The following is a 12,140-nucleotide window of genomic DNA, read 5'->3' as shown; positions in this document are numbered from 1 at the left end:
TTTCTCCTGGGAAGGTTTCGATATTGAAAAATATCGAATCAAAACGTTCCATCATGGTTTTAAAAATCAATCAAAATTTGTGCTCATCCCTTACAATACACCCGATTTTGCTTTGACACAATTTTTTTTTTTACACGGCCGTGCAAAAATAAGTTTCCATGCATGTTTTTTTTCGCCACAACATTATTTTTGCATGAAACGTCGAGAAATGATGTAACTTTTTTTGCACGGTTTTTGAAATTTACCATACAAAAAAAAGCCGCCGTGCAAAAACAGAATCGGGTGTAATTAGATGTCGTTCAATTAATGAAAATAGTTGTGAGAAATTTGCACGTGTTTAATTGGAAAATGATCATCAAATGATCAATGACAAAATCTGGCGTATAATGTATCGATAAATCATATGATATATTTTAACAAAGTCAAACTCATACAATGCGCATTTGAATAAATTCCAGATTAGCTTTTGTGCGTCAAAAATATTCAATCTAGGGGATTAAACTTGGTTTAAGTTTGATTTTTTTCGTATAGGGATACGCTGCCCCAAGTGGAATTTCAGATGAAAACAGAAAATCTCAGGTACCTTAACAAATTTTGTCAATGCGTTCTCCCACATGGTCATAAAAAGAACTGTCGTTGTAACTTTATGTGAACTCAAAACTAATTCCCAATACGATCCTCAGATTTTTCTTCATATCTCGAGTTGAGTACCATACAGGCGTATCTGCATTGTTCGATTTCTCTTCGTTGATTTTCTCTTCCGATTATTATAAGAAGTTCAATCGATTTTGGTAACATTTTACAATATAACATGACGAAGGACGATGAGTTCTTTCTACTGAATAGAAAAAAGCAGTCGAAAACAGTTGAACGACCTAGTAATTAGCTAAAGAGAAAATCGACGAAGAGAAAACGATCTTTGTAGTTACGTCCTTATGATACTGAATGCGAGATATGATTTTTGATGACAAAATTGATGTTTAGCCTACATATATGAATCATGAAGACACAAGTTGTCGGAATGTTTTTAATAACAGAGATGCTTCAATCAGATTTACGGCGAATGATGTACCGAACAGTTAAATAAGGATGAAATCAATTTCCAAAAAGTTTTAATAGATACTTGGAAAATAGATAATCTGGGTCAGAACTCCTAATACCATATCAGTTTTTTCTAAGATGTTGGTATTATTTAATTGTCAGTTGTGTTACGGAAAACCATTTTTTTCATATTTTCTTATCTTTGGTGAGAAAATAAGTTTATAACTGATTCAAGACTTTTACAAGTAACTCAGAGGCTTCTCAACCAATTCTCGATCCCTGTAAGGTAATAAAAGATAGTTTAAAAACAATCATAAGCATCTTTCAAGCGCATAGACATATTTTACATCTAATAGGAAATTTCAAATCGATTTTAATATTTCATGAGATGCAAAATAATAAAATCAACAACATATGTCCTTTTGTATGAAAACCATAAGCCCTTAAATTCACAGTACAATTCTAGAGTTTCGAATTTTAAATCTAATCATTGCCTACTTCCACTTCTAGATCGACTTCTTTTTTTTCAAATATAGGGGAATTAGGGGCATAATGAACATACCCCTCAATATCTGAGAATATGCATACTTCATCAAAAGTTCATACACTGCATGAAATCTGTATTGCATTTTAATTGTTTGACGGTATAAAAGTTTACTTTTTCCTTCAATTGTCCTTCAAAATTTGACTCAAAGTTTTTCTCAGTTTCAAATTGGCATATAATCAAGGCCGTGGAAAAATCTATTTTTCGAGCAAAGTAACGAACCCAGAATTCTATTTAGCTATTATGATTGAGGAAGAGCCCTTTTGCATATCGGAACGATTGACAGTCATTAAATATATCGGAATCATTTAATTTCATGCAAGTGTTCATTTCGCCCCGACACCTTTTTACCAGCCTTGTTTTCAACCCAATTTTCTATCTCGCTTTTCTGACATACGATATGATTTTTATCACCATGAATGAATGTAGCACATCCTTCTAACACAAAACTTCAAAACTAGCCGAGAATAAATTAAAAACATTGCCATTTTATGGTCTTCAAACGAACATTTGCCGCTTATTCTCCTACAACATAAGTTGCTTCTAGATGACATTTATTATCTTAAATTGCGGGAACAGGCCGTTAGGCCGAATGCGGTTAGCCCGAATGTCGTTAGGTCTAAAGCAGGCCTGACTATTCCATGTATCAAAATTCTATGTTATATCAAACTCTTCGTTACAGATGCAGTTAAGTTAAGAAATTAGTTCGGTCCGCGGGCCGGATAGATTTTTGCCTTTGTCTGCATCGCTAGTAAAGAGTTTAATATAAATTTGAATATTTATACATGAATCAATCAGACATAATACCAAGCTTTCATTTGAGGCATAAAAATCTCAGTTCGGACTATTATTATGAACGCGTCAACCATTTAGCTCAAAATAGAGCCAAAAAGGTTGAGCAGGCCTGGGTCAAAATAACCTTCGACAGTTTAAGGTTGAAAATACTTACTACTATTTCAAATGGCTAACACATTCATCCGCATTTTTCCTTGTTTTAAACAAATGTTGTTTTTTCTAGTTACACATTTCTTGTTTTAAACAAATGCTGTTTTTTCTAGTACCGTAATCCGGGGTAACATTGATCGCAATGACCCCCCACGGAAAAAGTTGAGTTCAAAATTTATCGATGAAATATTTTTAATCCATGAATGGCAATTCCTTTCATTCTATTCATGAGCTAATAAACATTAAGATCTTTGCAAAAAATGAGTTGTGTTCATGCGTAATTTTTTTTTAACTTTGGGAAACAATGATTTTTATGATTATGGATACACGCTCAAAGAATCATGTCACACATGAGTACTGAAAACGATATGCACAGAAGAAATGCAGTTAATACTAAAAACGAAGTCGTTTAAAACGATTCCGTTATCAAAACATTCATAAATATGTTCAGTTAAGCATAATTCACAAATTACTATTAAGAATACAGAAATACCTTAGTAAATAGCCTACATTTAGGCGTATTTCACATTTTAAGTTGTTTTTGATTTTAAAATAACTTAACAAGTAAATAAGTTGTAAGAGTTTGGTCTTCATATTCGGCGCCAGGGACCATGATTTAAGTAAGTAATGAAATTTTCAATATTACAAAACGTTGTTTTTATTGGTGATCAATGTTACCCCTGTCAACTTTAAACATTTTTTCAAACATGCTTTCAGAAAACACAATACAGTATATAGACTCGAGCATTGGATGTCATTACTTGTTTTAAAAATATGAAGCTTGCGATGCATGCATTTTCAATTAAATATCCAAAAAAATGAATAATGTTACCCCGGATTACGATAATGTAAATTATCCTGACCCAATAACTAAAAACATATTCGATCTATTTCAATATTAGAACTATCGGCCATTTTTGGCCTAATGACCCTTTCGGCCTAGCAGCATTCGGCTTAATGGACTTCGGCCTAACAGGATAGAACCAGAAATCGTATACCCTGCAGATTTGTCAGAGATTGAGAGTTAACTGGGATGAATCTGAGATTATAGTGTTTTTCACAAAAGTTGACCGGTTTGATTATTATTTTTACCATAGAAGTTCATTCCAATTTTTGGATGCTTAGGATTAGAATAACGGACAAAGACCATTCCATCAAAGCATTATTTTCTATACAAATTGTCTTGTTTCAAGGAGACAGTAAAATTTCATAAAGCTCTATTGAAGTACCTCAGCTTTATATGAAAATATGACAACTCGGTCTTCAAACCTTGAATCTCTACAGGGTGGTTACTATTTACTGTCAGTGGAATAAACAATCATAGAAAAAGAATGCTTGTAGGAATTTCAATTTCCTGTGTCTATCAAGTTTTGAACATCATTTTTCTCGGCAAGGTATATAGATAATATATTTTTGTTTCACCTTGACATCCACTATAATTGGTACACGGGTTATCCAGAAATGTTTTAATCCAAGAAGGAATCTGTTTTTCAATAAAATTTACCATAATTTGTCTTTTGCTACTCCCTAATTAGTCCGTAAGAATGTGTTTCAATAGTAGAAGTTTTTGAGCGCGTGCTTGATTAAAAATACAAATCTGTGATAAACATGCGTGTCTACTGTAACACCTTTGGTACAAAGCATGTGACAACATCTAAGGTAAATGATTGTCAAGACAATCGTTATGGATACAAACAAAAAACAGGATGCATACTGTAAATTATACTTTATATGAGCATCTTTTTTTTTTTCTACGATCATTGACTTTACTGACAGAGAATAGTAATCATCCTGTATATGATGGTTTGAGTGCTCATTATCATCCCTGAACTCATGAATTTTGAAAATTATCCTGATACCATGAATTTTGAAAATTTAAGTTTATTTGATCGACGCATAAAACATATCGCCAGATGCATGAACGTCCGTTTTATTTTTAATATGGAAAATCTTAACATGACTTAGGGCAATCTACGAAAAATGAAGGTAAATCCGTTCATGAAGGGCATAGTTTTAAGCTTATCTCATGTCTTATAAACCCCTTAGAGATGGTCGAATTAAGGTTCGTGGAGAAGTATTTCGTTCTACAGGCCACTCTCTAGTATTCGATATTGAACGGTTAGTCAAATCAGAAAGCTACTGAATTATAAGAAACTCAGTGCAACTGCGGTTCAGTTGAATATCGAGATAGCTATGAAAACAGTAGTTATAGTTACATTTTTCACAATTTCGTCGAAGTTTATTTGAGAAATTTGCGTCTTTTTGCGAAATGTCCCATTACCAAATTATCAATTGGACTGTATGTTTTGATGTGAAAGAATTCATATATTGTCAAATTTAATTAATCTCTATCAGTATGTCATGGATATTTCATTACATAAGACTTCCCATTTCAATGAATTCATTTGAGTGTTGAAAATTTAGAAATATTGAGGCGAGATTGATCATCATATATTGAAACATGTTCAGAAATATCCTATCTACTTAATTTCTAATCTATGAGTAATGTCAAAACTCTTACAACTTGTATATTTTATGGCAAAATTAAAGTTTGGACATCAGCATAATACGCCTAAACGTAGGCTATTTCCCTTAACCCTTAACGGTAATCAAGAATAAAAGATTTTATCATTGAAAAACTATGCTTGTAATACAATATGATTTCAAAAATGAGTACAGTAGTTTACACTCACCACCACAATTCAAACACCAACAGTTTGTAAGTAGGTTAGCGCAAACGGATTGTTAAGTACTGAATTTTTCAACCGTGTTGCTTACATCTTCAAAAACTTTAAGTACTTCTATAAAAAATAAAAAAGTTTAAAATCATCATTACATATCTATAAATTATAAAACATGGAATGTCTGAAATGCCAATGACACATTCAACATTCTTGGAAAGAAATGCTTTTTGGTATCGACCTGATCAATTGGACTCTGGATTATGGTTTATTATAATGAAAATGTTATAAAAAAAATAACATGTAAACTTCTCTCCCATGCGTCGAATCAAGTTGCTTTCTTTTGTTTTTAAAGTCAATGCTCAAATAGAAAAAAAAAAAACAGGAAAGTCATTATTTAAAATGATTATGACTGTATATAGTTATGAAAATCAGTAGTATAGCGACGGTGATGATGAAATGCCGTGATTTTGTCGACGTGTCGTTCCAAACGCTCTTCTTCAGATCAACATGATAAAAATCGCAAAACATCGCCACATGTTAACGCTTCCAGTAGACAAAAAAGTCCATTGGAGGACGACACACTAGAATAACGAGAAAATCCAATAAAATGAACGCCAACCAATCCACCATTTCTTAGTTCGACACTTGATACAGTAAAAAACCTTTCCATAACTTATCCCGACGGAATTGTTTTGGTTCTCTGCTGATAAATGTGTGAAAATGGAATAAGTATTACCATTATTATTGTCATGTTTAAGATGATTATAGAACGAAGCCACAACTCAAATTTTCCAGAGCACAAGACTAGAGAACCAAACAGCGTTCCGCGTTGAAAATTTATCTCATTGATATTCAACGCGAGCTGTTGTCAGATTCTCCAGTCTTGTGCACTTGAAAATTCACAGTTTGGCTTCGTTTTATAATCACCTTAATGCTTCTAGTTGAATGATGCACTGTTATTATCTACCCCAAACATTAATCTTAGCTTCATAACGATTCTAAAGACAAATTTTTGGATCCAATAGCTTTATAAAACCATTTCAACACCTGATATGTTACTTGGGAGATATTATATTGCGTTGTCCCACATTAAGGTGAAGATGAATCGAAGCCAAAATTGAAATTTTCAAGAGCACGGATCTGGAGAACCAAACATCCGTTTGAGCTGTAAACCTAATCGATTAATTACCACCAGCTAGTGACCAATCGATTAGGTTTTCAGCCTGAATGGATGTTTGGTCCTCCAGATCCGTGCTCTTGAAAATTTAAACTTTGGCTTCGATTCATCTTCACCTTAACCCTTCTATTATTCTGAATGTGAATTGTCATAGCTCAGGTAGTAATTCTAGAACAGTTATCTTTAATTCCTTCATAAGTTATTCTAAAAAAATATTCATCAGTTTTTTAAATGTTCCTTAAGTGCGCCAAGTACACCCAAAAATTAATAATTTACAGACCCAAAGATGCCAATAATTCATCGACATAAGCGTTCGATAATTATAACAAGGATCTCCGTCTCAATTTGCATACGATCTTAAAGAAGTTCTTCAGCTAGTTTGTATGTGGTTATTCGACCATTCGCCCAACTGGACGGCAAACCATTGTGGCCGTGTGTGCATATCATTTCTTGTTTTAAATAATTATCACAAATCAGCCACCGCCGACGCCATCGGACCCAAAACTACCCCGCCGATAAGCGTGGCCATTTTGAATGGCTCAATACGTATGCGTGTTTTCCCATCGTAACCCGGATCGGTTCGGTCCCGTGGCTCTATTTTCGACCTCATCGAGGCTCAACGAATTTCCGCTTCGGTCGTCGTCGTATACATGGACTCCGGCGCGGTTGATAAGGGTAATCTTAATCTTTTAAAAGCAAAAAAAGAAAACTGCCTCGCATGCAGCATAAATATATCAAAGCGTGAAACAGAAGAAGAAGATAAAGTCGAAACATGCGTCGGATCAGGAGGGCATAACTTACCGGTCACGAGCCAGGGATGGCGGGTAATGTCTGGGAGGCCAGATTGGCCTCCGCCGACGGACGACGATAGCTGTGAACATGCGGACCCGAGGGAATCTACACCGACGCCGGCGGAAGCTGCCGATACGGCAGCTGCTTGCTGGTAGAACTGGGCAATACTGGCACTACCGGGAACTCCCATCGGTGGATAGCTATTCATAACGCTATCTGTGTATCTACTGCTGATAGATGGACGAGAACGGATAAGAAGAGGAGAGCTGTAGTGATTGTCCAAGGATCGACGGAAGCTGGCTAAGCAATTACCTGCACGATTTGTCGTCCAAGCCCGAAAAACCTGGCATCGTTGAGTAGCTGGCGTGCGACGACGGGTGATTCGAAACGAACGGATACATTTTGCTGGTCGGTGGAGAATTCGGACTACCTTCACTACCTGTGGTTAATGGACTACCTTCAGAGTTTGGGGTCTGTGACACTGTTGAATTCGAATTGGAAATGGACTGTGATGAAATCTGTGAGCTAATGAATGGCTGAAACTGTGCGTATTTTGGTAGCATACTATCGATTATGAATTTGGACATGGCCGCATTACAGAGGGTTCTGTCGGGACTGTTGTTAGTGGTCTAGATTTGGGAACCCGGTTGTTGGTTAGTAGTAGAACTGATCGGGAATATCACGCACAGTTTCCTAGCTCTTGTTGGAACGGACTGGATTTTCGCTTTCTGGTTAGTAGGTTGTCTCTTGGTCTAAGGTTGGAGTTAGTTGAAGTCTTGTGGAACAACAGGTATAACTACAAGGTACTCACTTCAATGCTTAATGCCACCGAGAGGATTTTTGCACTCTGTTCTACACTTTGAGCAATTAATCTGCTCTAAACGATTGCCACTTTACCACCTTAAAGGACCCATTTTGATCAATTCATACAATTATCACCAATGGCAGATGCCTTTCAATTATTCCGTTTTCTTATCACTTGACTTCCTTATCACAATTTCAAATCACAAACAAGTTGACTTATGTATTCAGTTTAACCATCGATGGCCGCACAGTTGTTGATTCTCACTCGTCACTTTAGGTGGATTTTAATTGCCCAGTAGCACTTAAAACAGCGACGTCCTTAGCTCACTTGCACACGGCATAACAGGTCATCAGATTGATGAACACTTATCTTCGTCGGGAGCAGCACTTGTCACGTACGCGTATGCCGAGGACTCGGCAAAGTTCAAACTGTCGGCTATTTTCTTTCTTCCTACTGCATTACTCGTCTCGTGGCACAAAGTACAAAGTGTCTCCGTCGCACAGCAAACGAAAACAAAGCAACCGTAGATTTCTTTTTTATTGTTTGTTGTGCTTTTCGCAAAGCCTCCTTTGATTCTCTATCAAATTGTTTTATTCATGTTTTATCTTTGAACTAATGTTGATTTTTATTACTGCTTTATTTTATAGATATTATTTTGAATTTTCTCCTCTTGGTTGTGTTTTATTTTTACTGTTATTAATATTATAATAATAAAAATTCGATCGTAGAAGTCCGAAGTTGTTTACGTTATGACAAGTAGTTCGTTTATGACACAATACAAAAGTTTCGCATATAACAAGCAATACAAGAGGAAAAATGATATTCCTTGTGTGTTTATTTTATATTTTATATACATTAAAGCCCCGAAGCTCTCTGTATTGCCCACTGTCGCCGTCCTGCTCTACTGGTTCTTGGTCTCTTCGCTCCAGCGTCTTGGCCTTTGGCCTCTCACTCATACGCGAAACTCTCGCTCTCTTCCGCGGCGACTCTGGAGGAAATCAACGCGAAACGCGTGTGCGGCTTTCAGGCATTCACTTGAACCTTCGAAAACGGTGATCTGTGCAGTTCTAACTGGAACCAATTGCAACGATGTCACCAATTATCGCAATTAACAGCGATCACGATCACGCAGAAACCAATCGAAACGATCCAATTAGCAATCGATCAGTTTTATGGCCGACCGCGTCAGGTGGAATTTTACGTACGATTTTCGAAATTTTGTTCGCCTAATCCATGAACATCGCGAGCGCGTTTACGACCGTGATAGTGTCTGCACCTCTTCTTCGCACACACTGCGAACCATAAATGCGGAATACCGCCAGTAGACCGGTGAGCGATGAAAAGCCTTACCAGCTCACCCACCGATCCCGCAATTGAGCAAAATGTGCTCAATCGCGCGGAGGAAAAACTAGTTATCTCACTTCGGCCCATTCGGAGGGAACATTGCACACTGGTCGATCTCGTTACTCCCATGTGCACCGTGTCGACCCCTGTGATGGAATCCGGTGCTCGTCTAGAGTGGGACCTCCGCAAGCACGACTCGGTTCACCCTTCTCTGTCTCTACCTAACCATGTGGGGTGGTCGACGACACGAGGTGATGGCTCACGGTCGGGAGTTTTGATTTTTCCTTCTCTCTTCCCGCTTCTTGATCTCCAGCAGAAGAGAGTTTCGTTGCACAACGCATCGGAGACAGAAGTTTTCCGTATTCTCATAGGAACCAAGTGAAGGGATGACGTGCGTTGAGTTGATAGCAGGGGCAAACACGCTTAAAAATATGCACACAGTGATGGATGTGAGATGGTTGCAATCGATCGAAGTGGAAGAAATTACGAAATTGCTGAACACCTGTCATAAATTATTAGTGACGAAATGATATCACAAGCTTCATGTTGACTGCGTTTTCAATCCGATTCAATGCACATATCTTTTGCACTCACCACTGAGTGAATTCATCTAGGCGTGAATCCTCAGCAGGAGATGTATGGAAGAAAAGGCCACCAGTGTGAGGCAGTCGGAAGACGGTGCAGTTGCCTTTGAAGGCTTTCGGAAGATAAGAAGATATTTTTTGGGATGTTTATGCTTTGTTTACTTGCCGCAGTGGAGAATGGCATACGGCCAGCAGAAATCCTATGAGAAACTTTTGCTTTTACGATAATGCACTTCGTTGCACAATTCTTGCAAGTCGAGTTGGAACATAGCAAAACATTTTTGAACTGGAAAGCGAATTGTGAGAAGGGAAATGATGGTCTCCTTTCATTAGTTTTAAAATTAATAATTTGTTTAAAGATATTTAAGAAGTTTTATTTTTACAATAACGATATAATTCGTCGAATGATTAAGATCTTTAATGTATTATTTTTCATACAATGTGCCTCTAAATGAAAAATTGATGAACAAATAAAAAAAATATCGTATTAAGTAACTTACTTTAACGAAACAAGGTTGCACAATTCGTGTGATTGAGTTAGAAATTTGCAAAACATTTTCGAACTGAAATGCAGAATGTGTGATCAATGGAAAACGATGATCTATCATCATCAATTTTTCAATTAATTATTTGTTTCAAGGTGCTTTAGAAGTTTTATTTTTGTCAAATAACGTTATGACTGGTTGAGAACAGGGCTGAGAATAGTAATAGTAGTAGGTTTGAATTTCCGAAACTCACATGGCATTCCTCACTAGGCGGCATCCACAAATTACGTAACGCTCTAGGGGGAGGGAAGGGAGTAGGCTCAAGCGTTATGGCTCATACAAAAATTTTAAATTTTCCATACAAAAAGCGTCACGGAGGGGTCAAAATTTCCAATTTTTGCGTTACGTAATAAATGGACGCTGCCCTACAGTAGTTCTCGCGAATTTCATCAAGCAGCATATTTTGGGTGCGTTAATTTTCCAAATCAATAGTGTTATTACTGGCCGCAAATGCGGAAAACGCAACATGAAATAGAACATTTTTCTACATCATATTTGGGCTGCCCTTAGTGCCGGGGTGTTTTGCTACTTTCAAGGCTTTTTGCCTACAGCAGCGATAGGCGCGAGTTGCACTGGCTTTGCTGACTGTGATTTGCTTTGCTTGGCTACTGTAGTGTGAATCTCATAGCTTTTCTGGTTGAGATCCCTATAATGTTTTATATTTTGTACACTGTATCTCTGAATCAACATTTCTGGTAAAAAAAAAACCTTGCGGATTAAGTTACGCATTTAAATCAATACCGCAAGCAGTCTTCAATAGCTTATCAGGTAATAAATCAATATAAAAAAAGACTTCCTACTTTACGTATTTATTGCGAAGTTCGTTAATTGAGTGAGACAATTAAATGGAATATTATGCATAGGAATGATGAGTGACGCGACTGATTTGTTTTCAACTTATGCTTTGAAGTTTAGTTCAGACGTGTTTAACCTATTCAGTATTGTTTCTGGCAACGTAAACATATCATTGGTCATATCTGCCATGAACTTCAGAATACTCTGGAAAATAGTTTCCAGATCTACTAGCGTGATCTGTGAACATTTGAAATCTATGCATACACAAAGAAGTTCAGAGCAATATGTTACTTTGATGATGTTATTTATTGTATTGCTGCACTTGAGAGATGTTCTGAGTTATCCTAGAACTTCCTACAATATAGGTATTACATACGCAAAAAGTTGACATTGAAAAACTATTCATGCAGTACGCGCTATTAGTAATTCAATGAAGTATGTTTCATTGAATCTAAATAGAAATTTGGCACATGCTCTGAAATGTTGGAAAAATTCAACTGTGAATACTATCTAAGTCACCCAAGAACTTTAGGAAAGGCAGTCCATAAGATCTACAAAATCTACCAGCGTAATAATAGGATTCATTGTTCAAAGAGCGCTCTTCTTCATGCACAAATTTCCTGAGATATAGGTCATAGAATCTACTGTGTAATAAGTGACGTATTGATGAATTCTTAATACAATATACGCTCTAGAAATGTAAAGAAATTACCTTCATGAAATCTTCAAATAATTCAATGAAAAAACTGTTCGTAGATATATTTCATGGAATCCCTGCACGATCTAGAACATCCGTACATCAATATAGTATTCCATTTTACTTTTATGAACAGAAAAAGAACTGTGCAAGCACTAAAAGCTATCAAAAGACCACTGGTAACGCT

General features: G+C 36.5%; 1 protein-coding gene across 6 annotated transcripts in view; it reads right to left on the bottom strand.

Moving 5' to 3' along the window:
* Positions 1–9,721, bottom strand: part of LOC5578718 (homeobox protein abdominal-A homolog) — a 126,068-nt gene extending 116,347 nt beyond the window's left edge. The window contains exons 1-3 of one of the 6 annotated variants that reach the window (XR_002498761.1): positions 7,995–9,719; positions 7,496–7,664; positions 7,193–7,413 (exon numbers count right to left, since the gene is read on the bottom strand). Coding sequence is in view for 5 of the 6 variants with exons in the window: in XM_021838498.1 (XP_021694190.1) it covers positions 7,193–7,413; positions 7,496–7,664; position 7,995 (391 nt within the window). In the remaining variant the exon portion in view is untranslated. Of the gene's footprint in view, positions 1–7,192; positions 7,414–7,495; positions 7,665–7,994 lie in introns of all 6 variants that reach the window. The other 5 variants (XM_021838498.1, XM_021838496.1, XM_021838499.1 and 2 more) reach the window with 5 other exon arrangements.
* Positions 9,722–12,140: the final 2,419 nt, after the last annotated feature.

The sequence above is a fragment of the Aedes aegypti genome, chromosome 1 (genome assembly GCF_002204515.2).
Source record: "Aedes aegypti strain LVP_AGWG chromosome 1, AaegL5.0 Primary Assembly, whole genome shotgun sequence".
NCBI lineage: Eukaryota > Metazoa > Arthropoda > Insecta > Diptera > Culicidae > Aedes > Aedes aegypti.
Note: the sequence above shows the minus strand (reverse complement) of the source record. Positions and strands in the feature narration are given on the sequence as shown.